Source organism: Bos grunniens, chromosome 3, assembly GCF_055505025.1.
Source record: "Bos grunniens cultivar Pamir isolate PY7600 chromosome 3, Bosgru_T2T1.0, whole genome shotgun sequence".
Lineage (NCBI taxonomy): Eukaryota > Metazoa > Chordata > Mammalia > Artiodactyla > Bovidae > Bos > Bos grunniens.
The window spans coordinates 54,031,310-54,054,523 of record NC_141167.1 but is presented as its reverse complement, the minus strand read 5'-3'; the positions used below and the strand labels follow the sequence as shown (position 1 = coordinate 54,054,523).

Sequence of the window (23,214 nt, the reverse complement as noted above, 5' to 3'; positions counted from 1 at the left end):
GAGAACAGTGACAGTGGGAAAGGAACATTTTGGCCACTACTGTCATGCTCTTAGGTTTAGATAAGATCCATTTGTAAGACTAAGAAGACCAGTAAGGGTTTTATGGAGCAAAGGGGAAATTTCTTTATTGATTTCTAAACAGATAGGAGAACTGTGTATGGACTGCTGAAATGAGAGATGCTTTTCTTGATCAATACCACAGTGTCTTCATTCCTGACAGTATCTTCATATCTGGTAACTTGATTTCCTTGACTTTGTTCCTGTTTGGAACTGTCTTGGCTATTCTTGGGTCTTGTTCTTCCATATTAAGTTTACAATCAGCATGTCAAGTTCTTAAAACCCTATTGGGATTTTGATTTGCATTACAGTAGATTAATTTAAAGAGAGTGGACTTCCTTATGGTACTAAATCATTCCATTTATGAAAAGGTATGTTTTTATTTAATTATATGTTTAATGGCTTTCAACTGTGCCTCATAATTTTGAATTTTTAGTTTTTGGTAGAATTTTTAGAATATTTAGTTGTCAGTTTTTTTCTTTTTTTGGTTGATTCTGTAAGTGGTACCCTTTACAAATAATTTTCTTACTTCTGTTGTGCTTGCAACACAAGCAAGTGGATTGGAAAAATTAATATTCTTAAAATGTCTGTGCTACCCAAGTGTCTATACTGCCCAGTACAATCCCTATCAAAATTCCAATGGCATTTTTCACAGAAATAGGAAAAACAACCCTAAAGTTTGTATAAAGCCTTAAAAGACCCCGAATAGTCAAAGCAGTCTTGAGAAAGAAGAACAAACTAGGGGTATCACACTCCCTGATTTCAAACTATATGATAAAACTGCAGTAATCAAAGCAGTGTGAAAGTGTTAGCTACTTAGTCATGTCTGACTCCTTGTGACCCCATGGACTGTAGCCCACCAGGCTTCTCTGTCCATGGAATTCTCCAGGAGAAAATACTGGATTGGGTTGCCATTTCCTTCTCTGGGGGATCTTCCCGACTCAGGGGTTAAACCCGGGTCTCCTGCATTGCAAGCAGATTCTTTATAATCTGAGATATCAGGGAACCACAGCAGTATAGAATCGGTATAAAAACAGTTCCATAGACCAGTGGAACAGAATAGGGAGCCCAGAGCATGTATGATTAGTTAATTTATGGCAAAGAAGCTAAAAATATACAATGGAGAAAGAGCAGTCTCTTCAATAAATGGTGCTGGAAAAACTAAACAACTACATATAAAAACTGAAATTAGAACATTTTCTCACACCATATAGAAAAATAAAATGGATTAAAGACTTGAATGTAAGACCTGAAACCGTTAAACTCCTAAAGGAAAACACTGGCAGTAAGCTCTTTGATGTCAGTTGTAGTGATGAATTTTGGGGGGTTTGACTCCAAAAGCAAAAATCAAAAAATGAGACTACATCAAAAGTACAGGAAAGGGAACCATCCACAATGACAAGGCAGTCTACTGAATGGGAGAAAATATTTGCAAGTCACATATCTGATAAGGTGTTAATGATCAAAATATATAAAGCACTCATAAACTGAATGGGCTTCCCAGGCGGCACTAGTGGTAAAGAACCTGCCTCCCATCGCAGGAGACATAATAACCTTGGGTTCTATCCCTGGGTCAGGAAGATCCCCTGGAGGAGGACATGGCAACCTACCTCAGTATTCTTGCCTGGAAAATCCCATGGACAGAGGAGCCTCGAGGGCTACAGTCAAGGGTTGCAAAGAGTCGGACACGAATGAAGTGACTTAGCACGCACCCATAGAATAGTAAAAAAAACAATCCAGTCAAAAAATGAGTAGAGGGGACTTCTCTGGTGGTCAGTAGTTAAGAATCTGCCTGCCAATGCAGGGGATATGGGTTCAATCCCTGTTCCAGGAAAATTTCTCATGCCATGGGCAACTGAGCCCCATGCCACAACTCCTGAAGTCTTCATGTTCTAGAACCTGTACTCCTTAATGAGAGAAGCCACCGCAATGAGAAGCCCACACACCTTGACTAGAGATTAGCCCCTGCTTTCCGCAACTGGAGAAAGCCCACGCACAGCAACAAAGACCCAGTGCAGCCAAAATAAATAAATAAATCATGAAAATTTTAAAAATGAGAAGATCTGAACGACATTTTCCAAAGAAGATATAATGAAAATGAGTTAGTTGCTCAGTCGTATCCGACTTTTTGTGACCCCATGGACTGTAACCCACCAGGCTCCTCTGTCCGTGGAATTCTCCAGGCAAGAATACCGGAGTGAGTAGCCACTTCCTCCTCCAGGGGATCTTTCTGACACAAGGATCAAACCCGAGTGTCCTGCCTTGCAGGATGATTCTTTACCATTTGAGCCACCATATACTGATGGCCAGCGAGTACATGAACAGGTGCTTAACGTCACTAAGCATCAGGGAAATACAAACAAAAACCTCAGTGAGATATTACTGCAAATAATCTAGAGATAATATAGAGAGAATGTTAATGTGTAGGTTATATGCAAATACCAAGGCATTTTATATATAGAATGTGAACATCTGTGGATTTTAGTAATTTTAGTAATCACAGGGATTCCTGGAACTAACCCCTTCCCAGCCAACCAAGGGACAACTGTACTGGGGGAGCAATAAAAGGAGCCTGATGTATTTGATATCATATGATTTTGGGTAGGTGCTAGGTTGTTCTGAGAAATAGGAGGGAAGAAAGACAATTGGTGGGGTGGAATACACACTAATTTACTTCTCTTCCTACCTTCTTTCTTTTTCCCTTTCCTTCTTCCTCCCTCCCCTTTTCAACCAGCAGATATGTATTGAGAGCATATGGTGTTTCAAATACACTTGCCAATTTTTGTAATTTCAACTGATGTGGAGATACAGGGAGAGAAAAGGGCAGAGAAGGAAACTATAATTTCCATGGAAAACCTAAGTGTTTGGTGGCAGTGGGAGTGACCTCAAAAAAGTCAGACTCAACTCGACATTTCACCAGGGAAAGTGGTGATAATAATAAGTATTTCTAAGAAATTTGTGAGGAATTTCTGGTGGAAATTTGATAGAAATAATGTTGTAATTCTGTCACGGTATATCTGACTCAGGAGGTGTTAAAAAGGATAAGTGAAATTAACATTTGTGAACATAATTTCTTTGGAGAAAAGATATTTCACAGAGTTCTATATTAATGGTTTCCAAGAATTCGGCCTTAGCTTGAGTGGGAGATAAGTCAGTCAAAGGTAACCTGACGTTAAATCCTTACACCTACCCATTAACTTATATTTAATTATATCCATCTCCAAGGCTTCAAATCATGAAATTGAGATGTTATTCTAGAAAGTAAAGCCCATATTGGTCAGAAATTAATTTACCTAAACTGTTTTTTGCCACCATATTGGAAGCAAAGACAATCAAATAAGATCATATAAGGGAGCTTATTCTACAAATATATTTTCGGATTTATTCTGGATAAGTAAAAGCTAACTTAATATTCTGTAGTTCTTCTATCTATATTGTTATATTTAATAAAAATAGATATTAAAATATTAACTTTGATCTACTGATAAAGATTTTCAGTAGATTGCACTTACTCAAGGAAGTAGTTTAGATATTGTCTCCCCCCGACCATTTTGTTGTTTAATTAGATGTTTAGCTCTTGCACTAGGTTTTTATGAACTGATGAACACTGACAAATTATTTGCCCCCAAAACTATAACCACATATTATAAGATAATGTAGATATATGGTCAAACTCACATTAATACATATCACCGGTTGATCAATTAAATAATAATTATCAAATATCCAAGTGAGTATACAACTCAAAAGTCATATAAAAATTAGATGTCTGTTCAGTTCACTAACAGAAACCCACTTCTTGTTTTGAAAGGGAGTTTGGGAAGAGAAGGAAAAAAGCACACTTCAAGCAAAGATAATAGCTGGTGAACAACTTCTAGTAGGTGTAGAAAAATGACAAGAGCTTTAAAAATGTTATGACTAAAATTTTTAGCTACAATAACAAAACATCTTTACCTTTAAAAAATACTTACTAATTAAAGAGCATATTCTTTATATTCTGCACAAGATAAAGGCAAGATCTTTCTGGAAATATTTAATAGCCTTTTCCCATTCCTTTTTAGGCTTTTTCTGTTGTGGCACACAAAAGTACAAACATTAAATTAATTGTACAGCTTTTTTGCTTGGAGGTGTTAAAAGATATACTTCTTTGTACAGTGTAGGTTTTCAAAATGCAGATTTTTCATAACAGCACAAATGAGATTTATGGGACAATATTCAATAACATCATATGACTTGTGGGCTTCCCTGGTGGCTCAGTGGTAAAGAATCCACCTGCCAAAGCAGGAGACACAGGTTCCATCGCTGAGTCGGGAAGATCTCCTGGAGAAAGAAATAGCAACCCACTAAGTATTCTTGCCAGGGAAATCCCATGGACAGAGGAGCCTGGTGAGCTATAGTGTATGAGGTTTCAAAGAGTTGGACATGACTTAGTGACTAAACAACAATGACATATGACTTGATAAAAAATTAACAAAAACCAATGGTCATGTAAACCTGATGTATACTCTTATGAATGTGGGCAAATGTAAGTGTACCGTGAGCAAGCAAATAACTGTATAGGCCCTGCTTTCAGTAAGAAATGACTGAAGGAGTACATCACATAAGACCTAGAATGTTCATAGTTCCCAGGGTTTTAGTTCTATATATAACACCAAAAAATATAAAATGTTATACTGCATATTTTGGTACCTAAGCTTTCTAAATTTCTTATGTATTGAAAAGATTCTGATATGGGAATAGATCAAAGAAGACATAACTCAGTATTGTATGATTTCAGGAACTGGGAGGAGTGATAAATTTGAAATGCTGGACAGCAAGAGTCTTTTGTTAAGTGTCCAAATAGGTTCATTGTAACCTAACAGCAAGGATATTAAACCAGTTAATCCTAAAGAAAATCAACTCTGAATATTCCTTGGAAAGACCAATACTGGAACTGAAGCTGCAAGACTTTAGCCACCTGATGCGAAGAGCTCATCTTTGGAAAAGACCTTGATGCTGGGAAAGATTGAGGGCAAGAGAAGAAGGGGGCGACAGAGGATGAGATGGTTGGATGGCATCACCAGCTCAATGGACATGAGTTTGAGCAAACTCCAGGAGATATAGTGAAGGACAGGGAAGCCTGGTATGCTGCAGTGCATGGGGTCACAAAAAGTTGAACATAACTTAGTGAGTGAACAATAACAATAGCAACCTAGGCATGGAGGCTCTGTCAAACATACAACCTGGTGAAACTGCTTTTCAGTACTCCTATACGTGATACATTAGACTTACTCACTGAACCAACTTCTTGGCTAATATGTGCAACAAATTAGGTCCTATCTGAAGTTCTACTGCCAAGACAGCATCAGACACCTCAGTTCTGTTGACCATAGAAGTCTTTGCAGCACAGACACGTTTGAGAGTCATATTCTCTAAATACAGAAATTGCTTGATGTTACAAGCTCCATGCTGCTTTTGTTTTCTGATCTACATCTTCAGGTTTCGTTCTACCTTCTTGCTAGGGCAGCAAACAGTGGAGCTCTTCCAAGACTTGCCATACAGTGAGCATCTATACAATAACCATATTCTTCATAAAACTTGATTTTCCCAAGACTTAACTGGTCATCAGCAATATGGTTGGATGGTACATTTTCATCAAAAGGACAGTCAGGAACATGGATACCTTCTTTTCCATAAAAGCAGTGCTGCACATTGCTTCACATACTCTTATTAATACTGTTGTGGTAATCCACATTTCTTCAGTTTCTCCATAATTTTGTTCATAATTTTGGTTGGATTGTGTAATAAGAAAAATCATGTGCTTGTATGTGACTTCGTGGGAGTTGGACATTTCATGCAAGACATTAATTTAGTCAAAAAATAGTCATTAGGGCTGTGAAAGAATTAAATACAGAAATGATGTAAAGTAACTTGAGTTGGAAAATGCTTTGTGGATTCAATTCAGCTCTTCTGGGTCCGGGGAACTGCTCTTACTCAGCTTCTTGGTGGAGTGGTAATACATTTCTATAGCTTTCTTGTCCTCATAAAGGTCATGCTGTGCTTGGCAGTAAGCTTCACTCACCTTCAGAAACTCCGTCAATGTGTGATGACAGAAAGGAGTACCTTTATTCATTGAAAACTGTGGCCTAGTCACACAGTGGGTACCACAGTGGCAGCGACACAGGCAGCTGTGGCTGTGCTGCAGGGTGGAGGCAGTGCAGGTGTTGACAGAGGCAGCGGGCGGATGTTGGGTTTTGGAAAAAAGTTGAAATCAGAATGTTCCATTCCCTCAGTATTCGTTGTCAGATTTTATTGTAATTAAAGAAAGATTTTGGGAAGATTTTTGCAGGTTTTTTTTTTTTTTTTTTTAAGGTGAAAACAGACTTAAAAATTTGTAACTCTAAAATTAAATGATTTGTTTATTTAAAAGTTTAAAAATGTTTGTATTGAATTTTAAACCATAAATTTCATTGAGCCATGAAAAATGGAAATACTGAGATGAGAGTCATATGAGGGAAGTGTGTGCATGCCTGCTAAGTCGCTTCAGTTATGTCCGACTCTTTGTGACCCCATGGACTGTAGCCCGACAGGCTCCTCTGTCCATGTAATTCTCCAGGCAGGAATACTGGAGTGGGTTGCCATGCCCTTCCTCGGGAGATCTTCCCAACCCAGGGGTCGAACTCGTGTCTCTTATATCTCCTACACTGGCAGGCGGATTCTTTACCAATAGTGCCATCTGGAAGCCCATGAGGAACATGATGTCCCCTTAATATTTGTTGATGTGAGTATAGAAATTATTAGAGGTTTTGGCTCTGCTCACTATAAGGCAACATATTCCATTCTGCCAAAGAATGTAGTAGTAGGGGGTGGAACATATGCGGGCTCTGAAATTAAATCTTGTATCTTCTGCTTATCAGTTATGCGGCTTTGGGCAAGTGATCTGCCCTCACTGAATTTCCTTACCTTTAGAATGAAGACAAAAATAGTCTTCACAAGATTGTTGTGATATAGTGAGAATTAAGTATCTGAAAAGACTGCAGCACAGTGCCTATCACACTGTAAACTCAACAGATACTTGTTTCCATCATCCTGTTACTTTACCTTGTTTCCGTTTTCCCATACCTTCTGATCTTATTTTTTCATAATCTTATTCCAATATGGAATCCAAATTTGACAGTTTGGGTAAAATAGTGTTTGTATAGTTTAATATGGAATGGTTAAATCATGTCAGTTAACATCATTCAGTTCACTTCAGTTCAGTCGCTCAGTCGTGTCCAACTTCACGACCCCATGCAACGCAGCACGCCAGGCCTCCCTGTCCATCACCAATTCCTGGAGTTCACTAAAACTCACGTCTGTCGAGTCGGTGATGCCATCCAGCCATCTCATCCTCTGTCGTCCCCTTCTCCTCCTGCCCCCAATCCTTCCCAGCATCAGAGTCTTTTCCAATGAGTCAACTCTTCGCATGAGGTGGCCAAAGTACTGGAGTTTCAGCTTCAACATTAGTCCTTCCAATGAACATCCAGGACTGATCTCCTTTAGGATGGACGTTGCAGTCCAAGTGCTTTAAAATTGTTGAATTATTTTTAATTGATATTTACTATTACCTTCTAGTTAATTAGCCTTTCATTTTGTCTGCCATAGTCTCCATTTTATATTTTTCCTCTTTAATTTTTGTCCTAGTTGACTTTTATGATCAAAGTGAAGAACAGAAATGGTGGTAACTCCTCACCATCAGTGTAGTGTGTCTATATTTTATCCTTTGTAAAAAATATTTTAAAAAAACTGATAAAACTGATAACTTCAGAAGAAACATAGCCATCCAAGTCTTCTTAATGAATAACTAAAATTATTTCTTAAGAATATCTTTCTTAGTGCTCAGAGAAAATAAGAGGATTTTTAAATTTACTTGCTATTTGTGAAGAGATATGTACCAGAGAAGGCTTATTAATGATGTTTGCAAATATTTTTCTGGTAAAATATGCAATCTAGGCATTGTGGTTAAGTCCTAGGAAACTGTTTATAGCATTCTAATGAGGTTACATATAGACATTTAAAGAAAGGAAAGCAACGCTTATGAGCAGAAACTCAGAGACTTAAGAGATTTGAGGATCCCCTGTGATCCTCAAATCTCCAGCTGCTGTAATTTTGGCTACTGTCTAGAATAGGATGGTGATATTATTGAAGATAAGCTTAGCCTAGCTCTGGTTGCTAAAGATGCTCTAAGGTAGTATTATCTGATTAGTTATATGGATATAGTATGTATAGCAATTTTCAATGAATTGTTTAAAAACACTTTTACCAATATGGTAATCTATTTAAATATCATTTAGTGAAAAAATATTATGGTAGTAGCAGCCTGTTATAAATGAAAAGGTATGCTTTTTGAGGCTTTGTACTCTAATTGTCTAGAGCAGTGAAAATTTTTTATCTATGTAAAATTTATTTTTGTACCCATTGGTTGCTGCTTCCTGACTGGGCCAAGGATGAATGTCAGAGGGGAGGGTAAAGAATGACTGAGCAGCCCTGATGCAGGGCTTACCCGTTCCTTCAGTGGTGTTGTTTAGTCAGGTCGTGTCCAACTCTTCATGACCCCCTGGACTGCAGCTGGCCAGACTCCTCTGTCCATGGGATTTCCCAGGCAAGAATACTGGAGTGGGTTGCCATTTCCTTCTCCACGGAATCTTCCTGACCCAGGGATCAAACCCACGTCTCCTGCATTGGGAGGCAGGTTCTTTACCACTAAGCCACCAGAGAAGCCCTCCTTTAATGTTAGGCAAATGTAATAATGGGAAATGGGAAAGTATTTGTTTTGAATTGTTTTCCTCTCACACATTTCTAGAATTGGGTTTCATGTCTTGTTTTTGGAGAGGTTTTAAAATTTTATTTTTTTATTGATCTTTAAAATCTGTTTCAGCATGATCATGATTCTGTTAGATCAGACAACAAATAGTGGCAAGGGAAGAAAATACTATCCCTTTACTTATTTATTTATTAATCTGTAAAGGAAAGAAGTTATGCTTCACTAATATTATATATATTTAAAGTAGTGAATACATATGACTAACAGATTAGTAGATACATATATGAGTGTGTCCTCTAATTTTTTTTTTTTTAACTGACAAGAGGAAATGTATGATTTAAACAGTATGAAAACTATGTATATAAGTAAGCACTGTATTTGTTTCAAACCCAGTTTGAACTTTATACAATTTCAGTGCTTCTCTTTTCTTTTGGTTTTATATTGAGAGAAGGCCATGTTACCCTATGCTTGTGTGATGTAGGTTCTGCAGGACCTTAATAAAGTGAGAGAATTGAGTCATAACACATGATAGTATAGGATTTCCAGAGTGTAAGAATATCATATTCTTCTATCAATTGGACATATTTGAGGGATTTTTATCTTAATTTTAATAAGGTAACAAAGCAACTTGCTATCATTATTTATAGGAATGTAGTAGCTTGTCTTCAATGTAGATTTTTTTTTTTGGTCTTGATTCTAGCAGTGATTGTTTAACACATTCACAGTGAAGACTTAAATAACTGCTGTGATGCTAGCCTGATATTCAGTGAAAAAGACACTTTAAGGAGACAACAAGTTAGATCTTACGATAACTGTTGTTCAAAGACTGTTGGCAAAGACTTAGTTAAATATCAGATCTGATTATTCTGAACAGTAAACAGAGCCTAGAAGTTATGAATTGCATTTTGTGCAAATACTTTTGTGAGCAGATGTTTTCTGTATCATCAAATTATATTGTAGTGTGGAATGTCAAAATACAGGAAAAAATTAAATGTAGAACGAGGCCTGAAGTTATCTCTTTCTTCTGTTAAATATATGAGCAATCATTTGAAGTGAAGTGAGGTTGCTTAGTTGTGTCGACTCTTTGCAACCCCATGGACTGTAGCTTGCCAGGCTCCTCTGTCCATGGGATTTTCCAGGCAAGAATACTTCAGTGGGTTGCCATTTCCTTCTCCAGGGGATCTTCTCGACCCAGGGATTGAACCTGGGTCTCCTGCACTGCAGGCAGACTCTTTACCGAGCCACCAGGGAAGCCAGCAGTCATTTAGTTTTAGTAAAATAGTGTCATCCTTCAAATAGAGCTAGTGTTCTTAGAGTATTATTAGTTTGGTAGATTTGTTAGACTCTAATTTATAATTTTGTGTTTATTTGTAGTTTTATAAACCTAAGAAAGCATATTAAAAAGCAAAGAACGTCACTTTGCTGACAAAGGTCCATATAGTTAAAGCTTTGGTTTTTCCAGTAGTCATGTATGGATGTGAACCTTAAAGAAGGCTGAGTGCCGAAGAATTGATGCTTTTGAACTGTGATGCTGAAGAAGACTCTTGAGAGTCCCTTGGACTACAAGGAGATCAGAGCAGTCAATCCTAAAGGAAATCAGCCCTGAATATAACGAATATTGGAAGGATTGCTGCTGAAGCTGAAGCTCCAATACTTTGGCCACCTGATACGAAGAGCTGATTCATTGGAAAAGACCCTGATGCTGGGAAAGATAGAAGACAAAAGGAGAAGAGGGCGGCAGAGGATGAGATGGTTGGATGGCATCACTGACTCAATGGACATGAATTTGAGCAAACTGTGGGAGATATTGAAGGACAGGGAAGCCTGGTGTGTTGCAGTCCATGAGGTTGCAAAGGCATGACTTAGTGACTGACAATAACAACAGCAAATAATTTTATAAGAAATATAAACCTAAGGAGTTTAGTTTCATTATGTATTTAAGTATCGTATATATAAATGGAGGCTTCCCAGGTGGCGCTAGTGGTAAAGAACTCGCCTGCCAGTGCAGGAGACGTGAGAGCTGAGGGTTCTATCCCTGAGCTGGGAAGATCCCCTGGAGAAGGAAATGGCAACCCACTCCACTATTCTTGCCTGGAGAACTCCATGGACAGAGGAGCCTGGTGGGCTACAGTTCATGGGGTCGCAGAGAGTCAGACACACTTTCATATATAAATGATTTGACACTTGGACCAAGTCAGATTTTTTTCCACCAGACAAGAGTTCTGAACATTTCTTAACTTTTAGAAACAATGCATTAGAATATATGGTTGAATTTGTAAACTTTTGAAATTCAGTCTATTTTCTGTCTGGTTTTTCATATATTATCTCCAGATACCATGATTTTTTATGATATATTGATTATGTTAGCATAAGGTTATAGTACTTACACTGAAGCTCAAAATTATCTATCAGAAAAGTGTTGATTAAATTTATAATTTTATGCTAAAGTGACTACTTCTTTATGAAATTGACATTTAATTTCAAGGAATGAAATTAACCTTCAACCGAAAACATGGCCTAAAGGAATAATCTTATTTTTATATTGAGATTTATAGGTCAGTTCATTTTTGTTTAATAGTGGTTTTATAACAAAAAAGATATGATTGCTAATAACTTAATATAAATCATTTTAAGTTTTTAAAATGAAAAGATATATTTTCCATTTTAAGAGCGATAACTTTAACCATTTTGTGAGAATGAATCAGTAACAGCTGAAGATCTGATCTTTGAATGTGGCAGGGTTGGAACCCTTTCAAAATAGAAAAGCCAGTTTTTAAGAAAAATCACAATATTTCAGTTCTGAACTTTAGTGTATTTGAAACATGTGCAGAAGAACATTTTCTTCTTGCTGTCTCCTGCCAGACTAATTATGTATGCCACACTAATTTTTCCCTTATGTTTGGGAAGCTCAAATATATGGTAGAATAAAGGATTGCCTGATTCATCTTCACTCGTTTTAATGATAAGATCAAGATGAGAAGCATTTAAGAGAGACATTGTAATTTTCTCTCAAAGAAAATGTACACAAAAAATGAAAATGTTTCATTCACTCAGTGAGTGTTTCTTGAATGTCTGCTATATGCCAGGCTCTATTCCTAAGCCTGAGTGGTACAGCAGTGAAGGACAGAAAAAGTCCCTGCCCTCAGAGAAGTGCTCATATTCTAATAGGGGTGGTGATGGGAAATGATTTCAGATTTGTAAATGACCTGTATAAAAGAAAACATGTAGTGAGAACAGAGTACTTTAGCTGAGATTGGAATGATAGGAAGATTTGGAAGGAAAGAAGTCTAAATTTGGTCAGTAGCCCCTGAATTGGAAAAGGCTTGGCATATTCCTGAAGAGTTTGGAGGGAACATAGTGAACATGGGTGTTAGGGGTGAAGTTAGAGACAGAGAGAGACAGACAGAGACCACATTAAGCCTTGCAGACCATGTAAGGAGTTTCTGTTTTCCTCTGATTATCATGGGGAGTCCTTGAAAGATTTTAAGTGAGAAAGTTTAATGATTTGACTTGTTTAAGGAGGGTCTCTCTGGTGGCTCTAAGGAGAACGAACCATAGGAGATGGGAGTGGAAGCAGGCAGCCAGATGGGAGCTATTCCAGCATCTAGTCCAGCATCATCTAGAGATGATGGTGGCTGATGTCAGGGGGATGGAGTGGAGCCAGTGAAGAATGATCGCACTGGAGATGTGTTCCTGTGGTACAGAGATTGCACTTGCTGATGGAGTGTATGTTTTCATACTCAAGCATTTGAGATTCTGAAAAGTAAAATTTTTGGACTATCACAGTTTAACTCTGTAAGTCTTGAGAGTGTCAGATATTACTAAAATTAAAAGCAATGTTTGGGGAGGACTGCTGCTAAGTCGCTTCAGTCATGTCCGACTCTGTGCGACCCCATAGACAGAAGCCCACCAGGCTCCCCCGTCCCTGGGATTCTCCAGGCAAGAATACTGGAGTGGATTGCCATTTCCTTCTGCAATGCATGAAAGCGAAAAGTGAAAATTAAGTCAGTCAGTGGTGCCCGACTCTTAGCGACCCCGTGGACTGCAGCCTACCAGGCTCCTCCGTCCATGGGATTTTTCAGGCAAGAGTACTGGAGTGGGGTGCCATTGCCTTCAGTGTAGCTCTTTCATCTTAGCTTCCTTTTGCTACATTGCATAAAGTATACTGTATTGGAAAAAAAATTAAGTTAGAAACTCCCAGTTCTGTGGATAAGTTCATGCCAGATTGTTCTGATTTCTTTTCTTTAAAACTTACACTACAAAGGTACATATTAAAAAATTTTTTTTAATACAAGCACTTTTAAATATGTGCTCAATAATTGTTTTGGGTTATTTTTAATAAAGAATGAAAATAATTGCCACATGATATAAATAAAATATGGGCTTTCCAGGTGGTGCTAGTGATAAAGAACCCTCCTGCCAATACAGGAGACATAAGAGACATGGATTCCATCCCTGGGTCAGGAAGATCCCCTGGAGGGGAGGGCATGGCAACCCACTCCAGTATTCCTGCCTGGAGAATCAGTCCCATGGACAGAGGAAACTGGCGGGCTACAGTCCATAGGGTTGCAAAGAGCTGGACACTACTGAAGTGACTTAGCACATAAATAAAGTATATCTTTTTAACTTTTTGGTTTTATTGAAATGGTATATTTACTAAAATTTTCTTTTCCTAGCCACATTGTTCTGATGCTTGCAGATGATATGGCATGCAACCCTAGAAATCCTAAACCAGCTACAGTGTATAGTCACAAGAATATGGAACTGAATGTCTATGGAGATGATGTAGAAGTGGATTATAGAAGTTATGAGGTAAAATGTTTAATGTGGCAACATTTTGAAATGTAGCTTTCACTTTTAAGCTCGAACATAGTGATAGAATAAAATAATCTTATTGTTTTTCTTTAAACTTTGTACGGTTTTCACTGTAGCCTTGACAATCTGCAGTTTCTGGAGTTCATATTAAGGAAACAATATATGAGTAAAAGTATCACAGCATGAAAATTTCATACATGTATCTAGGATAGAACAACTTTATCTTGGCTTCTGTATTATTTTATTGAGGGTTAATGTAGCAACTTCCTTTTATAGTAAGTGTATTCTTTGTTTTTCATATTTGATCTAAAATTTCAAGTTTTATATTTTCAGTAAATATATTAATTATGGAAATATTAAAATGACTGATACTACTTAAAGGTAACCACTTTTAATATGCCTTCAGTGTTTTTATGAACATATGATTAAAAATATATTAAAAAAATGGCACTGTGCTATATTTTCTGCTTTTGAAACTTTAAATTTAATAGATTGTATGTTTAACATTTCAAGTCTTTCTTGATGAAGTCTTCCTCAGTAATCCTTCCCCTCTTACTAAGCCTACCAAAAGTAGGACACACTTTCCCATGTTCCCAGACCTGTTTTGAAGAAATTAGTATCTTTTCCCAGGCTGTAAGTTCCTTAAGCACGTGTATCTTCTGTGTCTTATACCTAGTGAGTTCTTACAGCCCTCTGAAGGCACTCAGAAATGTTTGTTCAACACTTAAATGTTTGTGAATGTTGGACTTTTTCTGTTTTTTTTTTTTTTTTTTTTGTCATTGTAAAATGTAGACCAAGTACTTCCCTTCTTTGTTAGCCAACAAGAAGTCCTGTTTAAAAAAACACCATTTTGGTGTCTTCTGGGAAAATGTAAACCAAACAACTTATACATACACCCACAGACACACACACATAGACACTTCTGTACTCACCTAGGGAAGAGTTGAACAAGAAAGCTGGGTTGATTTTCAGCTTTTTAAATTTAGATCTGTGTAATATAACTTGAAATTAACATTGTATTTCCAAGAACTTAAATATCTTTCAAAGCATCCTGGAGATGCAGAAATTCCTGGTTGGAAAATCTGGCTTGCAGTGTTAGGAATTTTTTTATATAATAAAGTTACCTCTAATGAAATTTAAGTAACAAAATGCATTAAGGAATTAAAGATGCATAATTTGGGGGTTATTTATGGATCTATCCTTATGGTTTTATTTTTATGATTTATTAATGAGCTGTCTTTTTGTTGTTGATCTAGAATTGACTAAGTAGTTATATGTATTAACTGCAGTACTTATTGTTGAATTTGTTTATATTTCTGTATTTTATATCTTCCCAAAGAATTGCCTGTGAAGACAGATTAATAATTTGTTTTCAGTTTTTGGCAATACTTTGTATAACATTTGAACTTTTAAAGTTTATAATCAGCTTAGTTTTCCCCAAACTAGTTTTTTGTTGGTTTTTAGTATTTTGTAAAGAATGGAAACGAAGTTACTTTGAGGTGTATATTTAAATAAATGTATTTCAATTGACTTATATTTCTCTTTTTAAGTTTTATTTTTAATTTATGCTGAGTAATACATACAGCAAGAAGAAGGAATGTTTTTAAAAGTAGGAAAACAATTGATAGGTTTACTCAAGTTCTATTTCATCTGATTTCTCATTTTTTTCCTCAGGTAACCGTGGAGAATTTTTTACGGGTGTTAACTGGGAGGATTCCATCTAGCACGCCTCGGTCAAAACGTCTTCTTTCTGATGATCGGAGCAATATTCTTATTTATATGACAGGTAATTTTCAATTTAGATATTTAATGATAGAATATGCTGACTCTTTTTCAGAAAGGAATTTGTATGGAAAGAAATTATTAAATTATTTAAATTATTTTTGGATAAAATAGTTTGTTATGAAGTTCTCTTTTCTCATAATGTATAACAACTTGAAGTGATATTTGAAAGCAGTGTATTACTTATCAGCTGATGATAAAACAGGGGTAGAATGATTTTTAGATGTCATATAGCAGGAGAGTGACTCTTACTTAGTGGTTTACTTTTCTTTATCATGGTGCATTTATTTATAACTTTAAAAATTCAGTCAATTTATAAACTTTATAAATTAACCCAGCAGAGTTAATGAAGTCAGGAAACTTCATTTTCGTCTACCTGACATGTACAAGAAATTTGCACCCCTCTGTGGCAAATAGGATGAAGTATAGTCTTGTAGCTTGGCTTTATTTGATGTACTAAACAAAAGGTTTTATTTATATTTCCTCCCTCAGTAGACACAACGCTGTAGCAGGGCACTCACCACTCTAGTCAGACACTTAAGTGCAGCGCACAACCCGTAATCATATATGATAGCCCTGAAAATCAGCACCTAAATCTTTAGGTTGTGAGAATGAAATGAATTAATATACACGATGATTAAGAATATTGTGTGGTGTATAGTAATCCTCAATAAATAATACCTATTGCCATTTTTTTATCATTATATTAGCATAATTACAAGCCTTCCTATTACATAGGCTGGCAAACTTTTTCTGAGTCTGTTGGTACTCTTTTAGGATAACTACAAGTATGGGAAAAATTCCAGTGTTAAAGATTGAACTGGCAAACCATGGCCCATGGAAGGGCTACCTGTTTATGAAATAAAGCTTTATTAGAACACAGTTGCATCTATTTGTTTTTTGTATTCTCAAAATATATAAATTTGTTTTAAATATTGTCAAAATATATGGCAGAGTCCAGTAGTTGCAGCAGAGACCAAATGCCTCACAAGCCTAAAACATTTACTACTTGGCTGTTTACAGAAAAAGTTTAGGTGCTGATTTAGGTGCTGATTTTCAGGGCTATCATATATGACTTACGGGTTGTGCGCTGCACTAAGTGTCTGACTAGAGTGGTGAGTGCCCTGCTATAGAATTGTGTCTAATGAGGGAGGAAATATTTTTTATCCCACAAAGGCATATACTAACCACTGTTAAGCTCATAGGACTGCTTATATTCTGAGGGGGCACGGAAATAGATTTTTCTACTTTGATAGGCAGTGGGAAGTACCTTTTAAAATTGGCACAAAGGGCCTATATTGGCATGCTAGTGATGGTCTTACTCATACATTTCTTACTTAACAGCTGAGGAAACTGTGGCATAGAAAGGTTACTTGCCTAAGGTAACACAGTCATTAAGTAGTAAAGCTAACGTTTGTATCCAGGCAGAGAGCATGGCTCTCTCATGCATTTTGAATGTCATGATCTTTTGGTCAGCTCTCATAGTACAGTGGCTGATGGTTATAAAAACAATTTTTTAGGTGAAAACTGCATTTCCTAGAGTTAAAACGTTTCAAGTATACACTGTGAACAGTGCTAGCTTACTAAGGGACTAGTTAGTGTCTTCAACTCCTTTCTCACCAAAAGTGTTTGCCTGGTATTTGAGAAATGTTTATCTATGGAAACTCATTTCTGACATAATAATGGAGCCAGTGAAAAAGTATAAATATGCTTTTATAAAACTGAATGATAAGAAAGCTCTTAAATGTATATCTACTATATTTTACACAGTCTATCATTTATCTGTTTAATTGGTATAGTAGAAAAATTAGTTACTTTTAACCCTAGAATATACAATAACAAGTGATATTAAAATATTGCCATGAATGAAGTGAATGTTAATATCTAGATGTTTGCAGTTTGCATTTTAAAAAAATGTCTGTTTGATCTTTCTGACCCTTTCTATAAGGACATGGTGGAAATGGTTTCTTGAAATTTCAAGATTCTGAAGAAATTACCAACATAGAACTTGCAGATGCTTTTGAACAAATGTGGCAGAAAAGACGGTAATAAATGACTACTTTTCATAAGATAAATTAGTACCTAATTTTTCCATGGTTAGTAGATTTACACATCTTAAGAGATTTAAACTTATTTTTATGTTACTTCTTCTAACTTTAGATTTACGTTTGTTGTTTCTATTGAACTGAATTATATTTTCTTTTTTTAGCAATTACACATTTAGGAGCAGTTTTATTATATTTTACAGAAGTATGAACTGAATTCTTTTTAAAGGAAAAATTTAGATTTCTTAGAGCATGGAAAAAGTTCACCTTATAAGATCTTACCTGTTGTTATTTCTCATCCTTTTTGGAGAAAATAAGATTCCTAGTAACCAAGTGCCCCATTATTTAGGGGGCTTGTGAACATACATTTATTTCTTATCTTGTATTTATTCTTGCTTTTTGCACAGTCTTGAACTCTTCATGTGATAGCAATATATTATTTCTTCTTTGGAAAAAATGCTGAAATTAGTATTAGTATAAAGTTTGTAGCAGCTCACATTAACAATGATATATTATTAGTAATCTGCGGTAAGCACTCTTTTAGTTGAAAGTTGTCATATGGACTTAAGTGAATTTAAATTAGCAGTTGAACATACAGATGGCTAATAAGCATGTGAAAAAATCCCCATTATCACTAAATATTAGAGAAATGCAGATCAAAACTACAATAAAGATACCACCTCAACACCAATCAGAATGGCCATCATCAAAAAATCTATAAACCATAAATGCTGGAGAGGATGTGGAGAAAAGGGAACCCTCAAAAAAAAAAAAAAAAAAGAAAAGGGAACCCTCTTGCACTGTTGGTGGGAACCTAAATGGATACAGTCATTACGGAAAACAGTATGGAGATTTCGTAAAAACTGGGAACAAAACTACCATTTGACCGATCCCATTACTGGGCATGTACCCTGAGAAAACTACAATTCTAAATTCCTGGGTCGGGATTCCTGGGTTGGGAAGATCTGCCGGATAGCTACCTACTCCAGTATTCTTGGGCTTCCCTTGTGGCTCAGCAAAGAATCCGCCTGCAACGTGGGAGACCTGGGTTCAGTCCCTGGGTTGGGAGATTCCTTGGAGAAGGGAAAGGCTATCCACTCCAGTATTCTGGCCTGGAAAATTCCATGGACTGTATAGAGTTGCAAAGAGTCAGATATGACTGAGTGACTTTTACTTACCCCAGTGTTCATTGCAGCACTGTTTACAACAGCCAGGACATGGTAGCAACCTAAATATCCATCAACAAATGAATGGATAAAGAAGCTGTGGTATATATATATATATATATATATATATATATATATATACACACACACACACACACACACACATACATACATATATACAATGGAATATTACTCAGTCATAAAAAGGAACAGATTTGAGTGAGTTCTAGTGAAGTGGATGAACTTAAAGCCTGTTATACAGAATGAAGTAACTCAGAAAGAAAAAAGCAAATATTCTATATTAATACATATATATGGAATCTAGAAAAATGGTACTGATGAATGCAATAGAAATGCAGACATAGAGAATGGATTTGTGGACACAGTGGGGAAGGGGAGGGTGGGACAAATTGAGAGAGTAGACTGAAGCATAAACACTACCATATGTAAAATAGATAACCAGTGGAAATTTGCTCTGTGATGCTGAGAGCTCAACCAGGTACTCTGTGACAACCTAGACGGGTGGGATGGGATGGGAAGTGGGAAGGAGGTTAAAAAGGGAGGGCACATATGTATACCTATGGCTGATTCGTGTCAATGTAAGGCAGAAACCAATACAACATTGTAAAGCAATTGTCCTCCAATCAAAAATCAATTAAAAAAATAAAGTATCAGTTGAACTGCTTTTAACTTGGTTATGCTCAATAAATGCTTATGGTTTACCTTCTAAACATATGGCACAGAGGGGAATAGGATGCTTATGGCGCCTTCAAAGTGTTTAAAATATAGGAGAAAAGAGAAATACGTACACAGCTATGCTACAAATTAAATATTCAAAATACTGGATTATAAGCATAAGGAGAAAGTATAGAAGTATTGAGACAGCTTTTGCTTGGTACTGATTTTATCTTATTCACTGCTATGTTTATTGAATGTATACTAGGCACTGGCACTGTGTTGCCATGTGGTGGTGTTCTGTTTAATTTTAATGACTCCATGAGGCAGATACGTTATGATTCTCATTCTTACAAGTGTGTAAATTGAGCACAGTTTAAATAACTTGCCAAACTTTGCATGGCTTTTAAGTGCTAGTGCTAGGATTCACATCTAAGTGGTCCTGTCCCAAAGCTTACTCTCTTAATTGTTTTATTGTACTGCCTCTCGTAACCTTTAGATGGTCCTAATTCCCAGAAGTATCCACAGATTTTTGTCTCAGAACAAATGTGTCATATTAGTTGTACCTTCTATCATCTGCTTAGATATCATTAAGATTTCGTGCTTTCTTTTTGGGTGTAGTGTTAGCTGTTTACCTAGATTCAGTATCTGAGAAAATATTATCTGCTTCCTATTTTCACCTTCATCAGTGAAGCAGCTCATTCTAAAATGTAGAGCTGATTATGTTATTCATTCACTTTAAAAAAGCCATTGATGGCTTGTTCAGATTTATAGGGTAAGATCCAAACTTCACACAGGATACTTTATAGATTGGCCCTACCTTGGTGGCTCAGATGGTAAAGAATATGCCTGCAATGCGGGAGACCCAGGTTTGATCCATGGGCCAGGAAGATCCCTTGGGAATGGCAATCTACTCCAGTATTCTTGTCTCGAGAATTCCATGGACAGAGGAGCCTGGCAGGTTACAGTCCTTGGGTTACAAAGAGTTGGACACGATTGAGCAAGTAACACATTACCTTTTTGAAACTAATTTCTCTCCATTTTACCAAATTAATTTTAGATCTGAACTGCACCATACTATTCCTTTACCCCAGACATTGATAGTTTTTATGTTAGGTGCCTTTATATAGGCTTTTTCTTCTGCTGGAATGTGCTGTTCCTTTCTTTGTTAAAGAACATTCATCTCTCACTGATCTTGCCAGACACACCACCTTTCTGTGACCTGCCTTTCCCTCTGTTTCTTTCTCAGTGCTCTTGGAACATTTTTGACTTTGTTAGACTCTACACTAGTGAGGGCAAGGACTATATTGCATCCCCAGCTTAGTGTCAGGCATGCTGTAGGCCCTCAATAAAATTTGTAATACTCATCATATTCTGATTCAGTTACATGTTTATGTTTCTGTCTTCTAGTTAGATTTTGAGATTTTTGAGTATGGTGACTGTCATATATATGTGTGCGTGTGTGTGTTTTTCTAAAACTAGCTCAGTTTCTAGGACTGTGTGAGTGCCAGAGAAGTGCTTTTTGAATTAAACATTTGTTTGGACTCTGAGTTATGTGTCATAGATAAGGGAAGGGAAAAGAGTTTGGGCAGCCACTTTGTGGTACAACCACTGCACTCTGTTGAAGTGGTTTCCCCAGATATGATTTTACCTTTAAATTTTCTAGTATAGATTTATATTGGGAATTCTATTGAAAAATCTCAAATTTTTAGCTGATGAAATGATTAAGATATGACTTAAACATCTTATGGAAGTATTATAAAACATTAATCAATGTATGATTAACAGCATGATTCATGTCATAGATACTATCACTTTTCTTTCAGCTACAATGAACTACTATTTATTATTGATACTTGTCAAGGAGCATCCATGTATGAGAGATTTTATTCTCCTAATATAATGGCTTTAGCTAGTAGCCAAGTGGGAGAAGATTCACTTTCGGTAGGTACATTTTCTTTTTTCCTGTTTGTAAATGGCATTGTTGTTGAAATATGTAGCTATTTCTGAAATTACTTATGTAGACTTTATATCTTAGGTGGAAATTTTGATTATATTTTAAATATTTTGTTTTAATGATCATATGTCTTATTAGACATGTACTTTTTTTCTTTTGCTTTTTCATAGCATCAACCTGATCCTGCAGTTGGAGTCCATCTTATGGATAGATACACATTTTATGTCTTAGAATTTTTGGAGGAAATTAATCCAGCTAGCCAAACTAATATGAATGACCTTGTAAGTATTTGCTTGATTTGATTATAGCACGATAGCTGTGCTAACCTTTCTCATACTTTTAGGGTACTCTTCCTTATGCTGAATGATGCAAAAGCAGTTTCTAAGAGGGAATTTCTTTGTAACATTGGCCTGGCTCAAGAAACAAGAAAATTCTTAACCATCTAACTTTACATTTCAAGGAACTAGAAAAAGAAGAACAAGGCCCAAAGTTAGTAGAAGGAAAAATAATAAAGATCAAAGCAGAAGTAAGTGAAATAACAGCTAAAAAGGCAATAGAAAAGATTGATGAAACTAAGAGCTGGTTCTTTGAAATACTAACAAATTGGCAAATCTTTAGCCAGACAGACTTATTAAGAAAAAAAGAGCCCAAATAAATTCAGAAAAGAAAGAAAGCAATTACAATCAATATCACAGAAATGCAGAAGATCATAAGAGAACATTATGAACAGTTATATGCCAACAAATTAGACAGCCTAAAAGAAATGTATAAATTCCTAGAAACATGCAATCTTCCAAGACTAAATCATGAGGAATTAGAAAATCTGAATAGACCAATTACTAGTAATGAAACTGAATTAGTATTCCCCCCTCTCCCCACAAAAGTCCAGATCTAGGTGGCTTCACAGGTGATTCTGCCAAACATTAAAAGAAATTTAATACCAATCCTTCTCAAATTATTCAAAAAAATGAAAACAAAATTGAAGAATAAAGAACACTTCCAAAGTCACTTTATGAGGCTAGCATCACCCTGACACCAAAACAAAAGAATTGATACTACAAAAAAAGAAAATTACAACCTAATATCCCTGATGACTGCAGGTGCAAAAATCCTCAACAGAGTACTAGTAAACTGAATCCAACAATACTTTGAAAAGGATCATGCAGCATGATCAAGTGGGACTCATTCCAGGGATGCAAGGATGCTTTAACATTCACAAATCAATTATGGGATGCACTGCATTACCAAAATGACTGATAAAAATCATATGATCATTTCAATAGATGCAGAAAAAAATCATCTTACAGAATTCAACATCCATTTATGATAAAAACTCTTAGCAAAGTGGGTGTAGAGAGAATATCCCTCAGTATAATAAAGGCCATATATGAAAGATCCATAGCTAACATACTCAGCAATGAAAAGCTGAGAGAAAGCTTTTTCCTCCAAGATCAAGAACAAGACAAGAATCCCCACTCTTGCCACTTTTATTCAATATAGTATTGGAAGTCTTAGCCACAGAAATTAGGCAAGGAAAGAAGTAAAAGGCATCCAAATTGGAAAGAAGTAAAATTGTCACTAATTGCAGGTGACGTTTTATAGAAATCCCTGGAGTCTCTACCAAAATACCATTAGAACTAAAGTTGTAGAATACAAAAATGTTACCATTCAGTAAAGTTGTATGATTAATATACAAAGATTGATTGAATTTCTACACACTAATGAACTATTAGAAAGAGAAATAATTAAAGTAATCCCCCTTACAATTGCATCAAAAAGAATTAAACACCTAAAGATGAATTTAGCCAAGGAAGTGAAAGACTTGTGTTCTGAAAACTCTTAAGTACTAATGAAAGAAATTGATGATGACACAATTAAGGAGAATAAATCCATGATTCTGATTTAGAAGAATTAATATTGTTAAAATATTCCAAA

At 36.1% G+C, this 23,214-nt stretch overlaps 1 protein-coding gene across 6 annotated transcripts in view; it reads left to right on the top strand.

Annotated features, from left to right (window-relative positions):
* The window catches only part of PIGK (phosphatidylinositol glycan anchor biosynthesis class K), a 136,514-nt gene that overhangs the window by 19,425 nt on the left and 93,875 nt on the right, over window positions 1-23,214 (top strand). For all 6 annotated transcript variants that reach the window (XR_015160286.1, XR_015160287.1, XM_086390650.1 and 3 more), the window contains exons 4-8: window positions 13,516-13,651; window positions 15,329-15,440; window positions 17,385-17,481; window positions 21,149-21,266; window positions 21,450-21,560. Coding sequence is in view for 4 of the 6 variants with exons in the window: in XM_086390650.1 (XP_086246776.1) it covers window positions 13,516-13,651; window positions 15,329-15,440; window positions 17,385-17,481; window positions 21,149-21,266; window positions 21,450-21,560 (574 nt within the window). In the remaining 2 variants the exon portion in view is untranslated. The remainder of the gene's footprint in view (window positions 1-13,515; window positions 13,652-15,328; window positions 15,441-17,384; window positions 17,482-21,148; window positions 21,267-21,449; window positions 21,561-23,214) is intronic.